The sequence below is a fragment of the Panthera pardus genome, unplaced genomic scaffold, assembly GCF_024362965.1.
Source record: "Panthera pardus isolate Hobbes unplaced genomic scaffold, ASM2436296v1 HiC_scaffold_15, whole genome shotgun sequence".
Lineage (NCBI taxonomy): Eukaryota > Metazoa > Chordata > Mammalia > Carnivora > Felidae > Panthera > Panthera pardus.
In genome coordinates, this window is record NW_026526710.1 from 88,467,200 (window position 1) to 88,478,671 (window position 11,472).

General features: G+C 44.8%; 1 protein-coding gene across 4 annotated transcripts; it reads left to right on the plus strand.

Moving 5' to 3' along the window:
* The first annotated feature begins 476 nt into the window (after nt 1-476).
* On the plus strand, nt 477-10,751 carry HSBP1L1 (heat shock factor binding protein 1 like 1). Of its 4 annotated transcripts, none has more exons than XM_019423594.2 (4): nt 477-609; nt 1,595-1,661; nt 2,655-2,749; nt 10,193-10,751. In XM_019423594.2, exons 1-4 carry the CDS (start codon nt 559-561, stop codon nt 10,211-10,213), a joined length of 234 nt encoding a protein of 77 aa, XP_019279139.2. In that variant the 5' UTR covers nt 477-558; the 3' UTR covers nt 10,214-10,751. The 4 variants fall into 4 exon arrangements, with proteins under 4 accessions (XP_019279139.2, XP_019279142.2, XP_053758853.1 ...); XM_019423597.2 differs by lacking the exon at nt 10,193-10,751 and adding an exon at nt 5,278-6,357; XM_053902878.1 differs by lacking the exon at nt 10,193-10,751 and adding an exon at nt 3,013-3,256.
* The last annotated feature ends 721 nt before the right edge of the window (nt 10,752-11,472 follow it).

Genomic DNA, 11,472 nt, shown 5'->3' on the forward strand with positions numbered 1-11,472 from the left:
CACAGGGTCTCCCCTCCCTCCCCCGGGGGTGGGGGCTGACTGCCGGGCTGGAGCGGCCACCTCCCCAAGCCCTCACCTCCCCGGGCCTCCTCCCAGGACCTGACGCCGGTGCCCAGGGTGCCCGGCGCGGACAGCCACGCCCTGCCCAGGGATTCCCTTCTGGGCCCTTTTCCAGCGTCCGGGGGTCAGGAGTACGGAACATCCAGGCTCTTCCAGTATTTGCCTCCGAAGCCTGAGCATCTCTGCAGCCGCCGCCGTCATCGCTGCAGGGATCTGTGTGGGTGAGGTGCGGGCCCGGCCCATCCGCCACAGCCACCTTCCTCCCCCGCCCCCCCCCCCCCCCCCGTCCCACCTGGACCACCTGCCACCCCCCACCCACCTGGACCACCTGCCCCCAACCCCACGACCCACCTGGACCACCTGCCCCCACCCCGACCCACCTGGACCACCTGCCCCCCTCCCCCCCACGACCCACCTGGACCACCTGCCCACCTCCCCCCCACGACCCACCTGGACCACAGGGACGCCGACCCACCTGGACCACCCGGATCATCCGACATGGACGCGCGGAGCCCCAAAGCCCCGGGCGGGGACGCGCTGCGGGACGCGGTGAGTGGGGCCCCCCTCCCTTCTTCCGCGTCCCTCCTCACCCTCCTCACCGTCTGGGCGCCGCACCTCCTCCCGGACTGTGCGTCCCCCACCCCCCCCCATGGGGCGCAAACCCTTCGCGGGGGGGGGGGGGCCTCCCGCTTCCGGTTCGCCGGGAGGAGCTCCAGGAGCAGGAGCGCCAGGCTGCGGGTCAGGAAGCGACTTCAAACGCTAGTCTGTCTTCTTGAAAAGAATTTGTTAGACGTTATACATACTTGAGGCTACATTTTCTTGACAAAAGTGAAACAGAAACACCAAACCCTCTGAAGGGAAACTGCTCCCGATAGAAGCCGCAGCACCTTCATACGCACGTGAGGGTTGCACACTGATACCCGTCTCTGTATTCTCATCTCCAAAATGAGGACAGAGACAGGTGCGGGGAGGCAATTATCCCTGGTTCCAGATTTCACTTGGTAAGCCACAAGGAGGCACTGTGCAAATATGGCTTGCCGTCACCAACAATACCGATACTCGCCTATGGCCTGGTCAACAAATCCTGCCATCCCACCCCAGCTGGTAACTACCCCAGAGTGCAGGGGAGACGCGAGGCCCACGTGTGCTCTGGATGGCTGGTTCAGCTCTGCTTAGGAATTCTTTGGGGGACTCAAGGTTATTAAGGCATTCTCCTATACTTTCTCTTGGACATTTGATAGTTTCAGCGCTTACATTCAGGTGTATGATGATTTGGAGTTAATTTCGGGGTATGGTGTGAAGCACCTCTGCTTAGTTAGTTAGTTATGTATTTGGCTCTCATTGTCCCAGCACTGTTTTCAGAAGATTTTCCTTCGCCTTTGAATAGAAAGCTCTGGGCACCTTGTCCAAAATCTAACTAACTAACTAACTAACTAACTATATATTTATATGGAGGTTCTATTCCGTGATGCTAAAATGCCCTACATCAAGAGTAAATATTATATTCAATTGTCTTATGGTTCTTTTTTTTCAGGCAGAAAACCTATTTCAGGAACTTCAAGAACATTTTCAAGCTCTAACTGCAACTCTGAACCTCAGAAATATCCTTTCTATCTTATAACTATACTATACAATGCTTTTGAACTGTAATATTATCAAGGAATATCTTTTGTCTGCTATTAGTGGATAATTGTTGACCTACGATGTCCTGGTGTTTACATTGTGCCTTTCCATGATACCCTGGTGTATTAACTACCACTCACAGGTAATTACTTCCTGCTTGGCCAGCCATACAGGGCATTTTGTATGAGAGCAATACGATACAAGGACGCAACGCACAATACTACCCAGTGGGGCTTTCTGAGCCTACAGACTACTAAATCCGAGTAGTCTGCTGAATAACATCTGTGCACTTCCACGGAATCAGAAACTTGCAAACATCACATGGAATGTCTTCAACCGAGGATACTATATATGGCTCCCTGACCTTTGTTTTGTTTGGTTTTGCAACTTCAGCAGCTGTTTTAAGACATGAATTCAAACAGAATTAGAGTAAAATGTTTGTTTCCAGTTTGAGCAAATCCAGATAAGCTGTAATATCGGTCCTAAGACTTAGAGTGCTAGAGCTCACTTTACTAATTGAATTCATTCCATAGAAATTGTTTAAAAAAAGGGGCGCCTGGGTGGCTCAGTCGGTTCAGCATCTGCTTGCGGCTCGGGTCATGATCTCACGTCTGTAGGTTCAAGCCCCCTGTGGGGCTCTGTGCTGACACGTCAGAGCCTGGAGCCTGCCTCGGATTCAGTATCTCCCTCTCTCTCTCTCAAAAATAAACATTTTAAAAAATTAAAAAAGAAAAAAGAACCGAGCTTACAATTCAAAGGTTAAAGACACGCTCCAAAAACCTCAGGGGAATAGTTAATTTGCACTGACCTTAAGGTATTAGTACGCGTAGTCTTTGAATCCCTCGTTTTAAGTGTTGCACTGCCGGGGCATTTTATCAATAGGCTCGATGAGTAGCTGCAATCTGAAGGATCTCTCAGGACTTTCTGGCTGGTGCTCTGTACCCTGTGTAAAATTCTCCTTAACATCGTACTGGAAGAAATGGGAAATCGCATCGAAGATTTACGGAAGAATGTGAATGACTTAATGGTGCAAGCTGGGATTGAAAATTCTATTAAAGAACAAATGGTAAGGCCATTATTAGGAAACTAAATATGTTTGTCTTTTGCATATCTTTTGATTGCTTTCATCTTGAAAAATACAATCCCATATTTGTTCACTGTGGGGATTATTGCCTCTGTACTACGTGGAAAATCTTCAGGAATAATAAGACATTTACAAATGCTCTTTTCTAAATAGACTAAGAGAAACACTCCTTGTCATAGTTCCTTAAAAAGTGTACAGTTTATTTATTTAAAAAATTTTTTTTAATGTTTATCTATTCTTGAGAGATAGAGACAGAGCACAAGCAGGGGAGGGGCAAAGAAAGACATAGAACCTGAAGCAGGCTCCAGGCTCGGAGCCATCAGCACAGAGCCCAACGCAGGGCTCGAACCCACAGACTGCAAGATCATGACCTGAGCCGAAGTCGGACACCCAACTGACTGAGTCACCCAGGCGCCCCAAAAAGTGTAGTTTAAATGACAAGCTCTACTATTTAAAAAATGGATGTTATTGAAGTGCTTTTCACAACCACCCCTCAAATTAGTCTTCTATCAAAACACAAATCATGATGAATTGGAGACTGGGGATTATAACGTAGTTTCTGTTTCAGACAATATATTTATATAACCATTTGAAGAAGACATATGGGCATTAAGCCCTCAACCCGTTTCTCAGTGGTTCAAGAGCCGTCCATCCTGGCTCCCACAATGCAAACCTTTCCGGTGGGATGTTGCATTTAATCTTGAAGATGCAAGTAAATGCTTGGCTTCGGGTCTCAGACTGGATCTGTGTCCATGTGCTATATGTGGAGGTTCACAACTTCATCAAGATACTTATGTCTGTTTTATTCTGATAGATAAGAATAATAGATTATTCTCATCGAACGATTAGGTGTCTTTGTTTCCCTTGTTTTACTGTCTCTTTTATAATTATCCTAAGTCAGCTGGCAAATTATCCCCACTTAATCCTGCTAAATCAGGGCCAGTTCACCTATCAGCGACTTACAAATACCTACATCTGGTATCCTGGTAACAAAGGTAATCGTAACCTGCGTCCTGCTGCCACCATAAAACGCTGCAGAGGACGCTCTGTCTCTGAGGTGGAAGACATAGCTTCAATCAGGCTCCCTCAACGGGGCCCACCAGTCCTGAGGCGGGGCGAGCAAGCCCTCCCCCGCCCCCCTGCAGGACTGACTGAGTGAGAAGAGGAGAGCCTCAGGGCAGGAAGCCCTGTGCCCAGAAGAGATCCGGCACACTGCAGGCACGGGATGGCAGCCAGGTAACCAGGTCCCTAACCTCCATCACTCAGATCTAGCTGCTGTTTTCAATTTGGTCGAAACCACTAAATATTAGGCACCAAGTTAAATGATCAAGTAGGTGTGGAAACCTCACTACGTGATGTGCACGCAGCCTGAGAGAAGGTCAGATCTCCAAGTGTGTTTAAAAGTGGTACTGCCGGGGCGCCTGGGTGGCTCAGTTGGTTAAGCAGCCGACTTCGGCTCAGGTCATGATCTCACGGTCCGTGAGTTCGAGCCCCGCGTCGGGCTCTGTGCTGACAGCTCAGAGCCTGGAGCCTGCTTCAGATTCTGTGTCTCCCTCTCTCTGACCCTCCCCCGTTCATGCTCTGTCTCTCTCTGTCTCAAAAATAAATAAACGTTAAAAAAATTTTTTTTAAATAAAAAAAAAATAAATAAAAGTGGTACTGCCTTCTAAATGAAAAGACCTAAACAAACTGAGATGTTTGCACAAATCTGTACTTGTTGGTTGTGCTTGGTCGCACTAGGTCAGGGTTAACACAGGGCTGGCTTGTGCTGTGAATCTCAGGGGATTGTGCACACCCCTCAAACCTGTGTTCCAGTTGTGGGGAACCCAAGATGTTAAAAACTGCTGTTCTATATTCCGATAGATCTGGTACTTTGTCAGTCTCCCATTAAATGACGTTGTAACACCTTTCCCGCAATAACTTAGGCACAGATAGGCAGTGAGTGTGTGGGTGGAGGGAGCAGGGCGCTTCCCTCTGGGGTACTGTGTGCTCAGTCACCGCGGTGGAATACTGATGCGGGAGTCACATTTCGGTAAGAGAACGCGCAGTTTATTCACCTGCAGTTGTGAATCCACACTGACTCCATCTGTCAAACGTGAAAAATTTGTGGTTTTCTATACACTCAGTTTTTCCTATCCACAAAATGTTTTAATAATTAAGGGAAATTGGGGCACCTGGGTGGCTCAGTCAGTTGAGCCCCTGACTTCGGCTCAGGTCATGATCTCACAGTTTGTTAGTTTGAGCCCCATGCGGGTGTCTGTGCTGACAGCTCAGAGCCTGGAGCCTGCTTCGGATTCTGTGTCTCCCTCCCTCTCTGCCTCTCCCCTACTTGTGCTCTCTCTCTCTCTCTCTCTGTTTCTCTCTCTCAAAAATAAATAAACATTAAAATTTTTTTAAAAAATTACAGGAAATTAAGGTATTTTATTGACAGCTTTGGATTCCAGGTTATTTAACTGTGCATTAATTGGTATATAAATCAACCATTACCTCTTTCAAATTTTTTCTTACAGACCTGAAGACTTGAAAATATGATAAAGTCAAAGTTGTACTTTTTGAATGACAATTTGCATAGTATGTGTTCTGGTTTTTACTATTTAATTTAAAAATTCATTTTAATGAAGTGAAAGATTAAAAGAACAATGCAATAAGAACATAGTTTAGAAGGCGGTTAACCACTTGACCAAGATGGTTCTAAAATGGCAGAACATCTTTCAACGCATACCTAGTATTTACAAGTCAGGGGAGGAAAGCATAAACTATATCAGGTCAGCTTTTTTTCCTGAATTGTGTTCTAGATAGATCTTTTTAAAAAAAATCACAAGCTGTTTTGTGATTGAGATTTCTTTTTCAATACCTGCATTCCAACTCAGCTTTTCCAGTCACATGGTTCTCTGTCTAGTCCAAACACATTCTGATAGCAGTGTTCTCCAAACCAAACAAAACCCAGGAAAACAGCCCGCCTCGTCCCAGGTCACCCTTGCCCACTCTGCTCCTAAGGAGGTGGTTACCAAGAAGAAGCACAAAGATCACAGTTCAGCTTATTTTGTAGGTTATATAGAGACGTTTTCACATAATTATCCAATTTGCCTCTCTGAGCCAAAGTAAAGCAGAACAGGGTCGGTAATAGGCTCTCATTGTAAAAATAACATGATTCCTGCATATGAGATAAATTTTATTCTTCATACAAAAGTCAAAACCACCCATAATTCTACAATTTAAATTGAATTAGCCACTGTAAACATTTTTCTGTACATACAATTCTATATATGGTTGATGATGTTGTTTATAATCTCATATCCTGTTCTCTTCATATCATAAACATTTTTCCATCTGAAAATTTCACACACTTCTCATTTTTTTTTTATGGCTGACTACTATTCTATCATATGGATGTAATAATTTAACCATTTCCTTGACTGTTCCTTGGACATTGACGATATTTCCCACCATCTTGCTACTATAAATAATGCTGTAAGGAACACTGTTACCGTGAATTCTCTGCATGTTTCATTAGGGCCAAAAGAGTGACTGAAGACCGAGTACACTAGTCAAATGCATTTAAGAAATGAAGCATCATTTTATACTCCCAACAGTGGTGTATGTCTTTCCTTTTTTAATCCAAGTTTTAAAATGGCATCACTTAAAATCAGTATTCTGGGGCGCCTGGGTGGCTGTCGGTTAAGCGTCCGACTTCAGCTCAGGTCATGGTCTCACGGTTCGTGGGTTTGAGCCCCATGTCGGGCTCTGTGCTGACAGCTCAGAGCCTGGAGCCCGTTTCAGATTCTCTGTCTCCTCTCTCTGCCCCTCCCCACTCACGCTCTGTCTCCCTCTGTCTCAAAAATAAATAAACATTTTAAAAAAATTTTTAATTGAGTATTCTTGGGGACTTAAAATCATGATAGTTCTATTGGATTAGGTGAAAAATCTCAAAGCATTTTAGCTGCTATTATAATTTTAGCAGAAACTAAAGTAGATATTTGAATTGAAGTAAACCAAACAGATTTGAGTCCTCATTAATAACATAGATCACAATTCAAAATCCAGGATTTTTAAGAGATTAAAGTAGGTAGAAAAGAAAACTTCTATTAGTTATTCACTAAATAAAAACACTAGGGGCACCTGACTGGCTCAGTTGGTAAAGCGTGTGACTCTTGACCTCGAGGTTGTGAGTTCAAGCTCTACATTGGGCATGGAGCCTACTTAAAAAATAAAATAGAAACAGTAATACTGTCCAAAAAGTACTAACTTCTTTGTGGATCCTCTTTAACAGTCTGACATTAAACATCTGGATGATTCATTCAAACCTTTAGAGAGATTATTTGACATTTTAGAATATCATACCTGTTTCAACATGTTCCTAACATTTTTATAAAGGATTGCTATTCTCCAGCACCCTGTTGCATATATTTAAAAGAAATCAAATGCTTCCATAAGGAAAAAGGGGGACGTAGCACATGGGTTTACACGTGCTTAACCATGCTTATTCCAATCTAAACTTGACTGATACGGAACTTCAGTAGCAACCAGTTTATTCATAGGATACTTAAGTGAAATGTTGCGAATTCAGTATCAAATGCTATATTCATATACTTGCAATTTAAAACTCATTTCACACAAAATTTTTGAACTTATGAGAACACCAAGCTTAATAACAAAGGGCTAACTTTGTAAGGCAGCATTTCCGGATGCAATTGCCTGAAGGTTTAATTCTCACATTTAATTTCCTTTTTGTTTTTTAAAGTTTATTTATTTGTTTTTGAGAGCGAGAAAGCACAAGTGGGGGAGGGGCAGAGAGGGAGGAAGAGAGACAATCCCAAGCAGGCTCTCTGCTGTCAGCACTGAGGTGGGTTCAGGGCTCAAACACACAAACCATGTGATCATGACCTGAACCAAAGTCAGAAGCTGAACTCACCGAGCCACCCAGGCGCCCCTAATTTCCTTTCTTGACAACTATGGTCTCTTGCCTGACCTATCACCATAGACTTTTTTAAAATATATTTTTAAAATATTTATTTTTGAGAGATAGAGCAGAGTCGGGGAGGGGCAGAGAGAGGGAAACACAGAATCCGAAGCAGCTCCAGGCTCTGAGCCGTCAGCACAGAGCCGGATGCGGGGCCCAAACCCACGAACTGTGAGATCACGACCTGAGCTGAAGTGGGACGCTTAACCGACTGAGCTACCCAGGCGCCCCTAAATATTTTTTAAAATGTTTATATTTGAGAGAGAGCACAGAAGGGGGGGAGAGAGAGGCACTCAGAGGATCTGAAAAAGGCTCTGTCTCTCTCAAAAATAAACAAACACTAAAAAATTTTAAAAAAAAGAAAAGAAAAGAAACCTGGTGAGGCCACGAACACATCCTATATTTTAACTGAGCGGCTTGAGAAACGACATTTAGGGTGCAGATTTTAGAAATATCAGTGGTGTGGTTTTAGAGTAGTTGTAGCTTTGATTTTGTCAGTGCTCTGAGCAACTCCTCTCTCCTCTGCATAGGATCAGAAGTTAGAAAAAGGCAGTCTAGGGACCCACACGTAACAATCTACTGCAAACACACAAGGTTGCTTGTTGTTTTCACGTTTCGGATCTTTGTTTTGAATGTCTGAGGACTGTATGTAAATGACATCATACCATAGTATCCTGCGCCCAGCTTCTCCAGTCAGTAGTTTCAAATTCATCTATGTTGATGTATGTAGCTCTGCTTGAGTCACTAACTGCTGTGTAATAGCCTTCTGAATTGTTTTGCACTGGACTGATACTGTTTCCGAATTATACTGCAATAAACACTCTTGCGTATCTCCTCTGTGTCAGTTTCCCTGGGGTACTTGATTACTTACTGGGTCCCTGAATATATTCGGTACCTTCTAGGCTTGTTGCCTCTGTGTCAGCTGCCACGACTAATTCCTGGACTTTGCACAAAAACCATCCTGGGGAGGATGGGAAACAGAAATCATTCAGATTCAGAGAACCAAGGGTACTGGTATACTTTCTGCACTAGCTAATTTCAACTTGAATAAAACAACCTGGTGCAGTGATGAGGCACGTTTCGGTAGCCATGCAGATCTAGGTTTGAATTCATGCCCTGTGTAAGGAGTTGTAACTTCGGGCAACCTAAGCTTTAATTTCCTTCTCTACAAACTATCCACCTCGCAGGTGGTTTGCAAATGGTTTGCAAATCACTTAGCTCTGGGCAAGGTAAACAGTAGGTACATAATGATAAGATATAAACTTGGAATGAAGAGACCAAACTATTATAAATTCAACTATATTGCAGTCACAAAGCACTTCCAGTGAAAAAGATAGTTATTAAAGTCAAATGTGAATGAACTTATTACAACTTATAAATACAAGTTTACAGCAAGTACAGAGTAAGTTTACAAATGTGGAGTGTAATTTTTTTGCTTATTTTTTTGTTAATAGCAATAAAGCTTTATCAATAAGATATAATTCACATGTTATGCAATTCGCCCAGTCAACACACACACTTCATTGGTTTTGGTATATTCACAGATGTGTACAACCATCACAGTTTTAGAACGCTTTCATCATCTCAAGAAGAAACCCCATTCCCATTAGCTACCACCGCACCCCTTCCCCTCCTCCTAGTCTCAAGCAACCACTAATCTACTTTCTGTCCCTACGCCTAGTCTGGATATTTCCTATGAATGGAATCACACGATACGTAGCGTCTAGCCTCTTTCCCTTACCCTGATGTTTTCAGGGTTCACCATGTTGTAGCCCACGTCAGTAGTTACTTGTGACCAATACTCCATTGTATGGCTGTGCCATATTTTGTCTATCCATTCTTCACTTGATGGCCACACAAGTTGTTTCCCCATTTTGGTGATCATGAGTAACGCTGCCACCAATGTTCTGTCCAAGGTCCTGTGTGGACACACGTGTTCGTTCTCTTGGGCATATAGGCAAGACTGATATTTCTGGGTCAAATGGTATTTCCCGATTTTATTGGGAAACTGTCAAACTGGTTTCCAAAGTGGCTGCAGCGTTCCACCTCTCCACCAGCAGTGCACGAGGGCTCCAACGCCTCCATGTCCTTGACCTTGAATCTACTCGTCCTTGACCACACATGTAGTAATCTGACCCTTTGAATCTACTCACAGCCATCCTAGTGGGCATGAAGTGGCATCTCCTGGCTTTGATTTGCATTTCCTTGATGAGTAATGACAGCGAGCTCTTCCTAGGATTGTTGGCTGTTCTATCTTGGATACGCGTCCAAAGTAGAATACGGTCTATTATGTCAGGTACTTGGGGTCGTGCTGATGTTCCCACTAGCCCCTCGTTTGATATGGGATCATACACCCTATTCTGCAAATGGGCAAGTTTAGGCTGGAGGAATGAAGCTGAGGATTTGCATTTGAGTTTGAAATCCATTTAAAGCACACCTCCTTTGTACTTGTGTTCCAACCACAGTCAATCTGGTCACAGCAGTGAGGGCCCAGCAGGCACCATCCAAAGACACTATTCCAAGACATGGGACAGCAGACACTACCACCCCCACACTCCAGAGACAGCGGAGCTCCAGGAGGCCACTTGCCACAGTAAGCGGCAGAGCCTGGCGGTGAAACCAGACAGGGCTGCAGGGTGTGGCCCCGGCTCCCCGCAAGATGTTCCTGGGAAGATCCTAACCACCCACCCATCAACATGCTGCTGGGGTGAGAGACACTCAACACTGTGATAAGGAAACCAGCTGTATGTGCTGAAGAGCTGTGGTTTCTACAGAAAATACAGCCTGCTTAAGTTCGTTAGATACGATGTTTGGAGGAATAAGAAACGACTTCTTGGGGCGCCTGGGTGGCTCAGTCGGTTGAGTGTCCGACTTCGGCTCAGGTCATGATCTCACGATCCACGGGTTCAAGCCCCGCGTCGGGCTCTGTGCTGACAGCTCAGAGCCTGGAGCCCGTTTCAGATTCTGTGTCTCCCTCTCTCTCTGCCCCTCCCCTGTTCATGCTCTGTCTCTCTCTGTCTCAAAAATAAATACAAACGTTAAAAAAAAAAAAAAAAAAGAAACGACTTCTTACTCTTTATGTTTAAAAGGAAAATAAGACTCATTATTTTATTGCACTGTTTTTATAGCCAGAAGACTAAAAAATACTTTTTCCCCCAAGTGTATATTCTTTCTGAACTCAAGCCTTTGGACTCTGTTGTGGGCTGAATTGTGATCCCCATAAATTCCTATGAGTTCTACCCCCAGTACAATGTGCCCTTAGTTGGAGATGGGGTCATCACAGGTGTAATTAGTTAAGATGAGGTCATGCTGGGGAAGGGTGGCCCTCATCCAATGACCAGTGTCCCTGTAAGAAGGGGAAATCTGGACACAGACCCGCACACAGGAAGGAGGCCCCGTGAAGATCTGGGTGAAGCGTCAAGCCAAAGATTGCCAGAAACTAGCAGAATCTGGGGGAGGGGCAGGGAACAGATTCTCCATCACAGCCCCAAAGACCCCAGCCCGAGCACACCTGGATCTGGAGTCCTAGCCGGCAGGATGTGCGAGCCCCCTCGCTTCCGTTGTCACCCCGTCTGCGTACTTTGTTACGGCAGGTCTCAGAGACGCCCACGGCCAGGCGTATAAAACACGGCGGCCCCATAGGACATGCGCCCGAATTCCACTCCCAATGGTAAAGATTACGATTAATTTCTGACTACCGAGATCAGTGATCTGTATGTCAAGTTTCTCAAGAAATAAGCAATCA

What these genes read in the sequence shown, in the direction of transcription:
- HSBP1L1 (XM_053902877.1), top strand. Translation starts at nt 559, where the DNA reads ATGGACGCGCGGAGCCCCAAAGCCCCGGGCGGGGACGCGCTGCGGGAC. An exon ending in GGGACGCGCTGCGGGACGCG is followed by an intron (nt 610 to 1,594) that starts GTGAGTGGGGCC and finishes CTTTTTTTTCAG; the next exon opens with GCAGAAAACCTATTTCAGGA. An exon ending in ATTCTATTAAAGAACAAATG is followed by an intron (nt 2,750 to 3,016) that starts GTAAGGCCATTA and finishes CTTGAGAGATAG; the next exon opens with AGACAGAGCACAAGCAGGGG.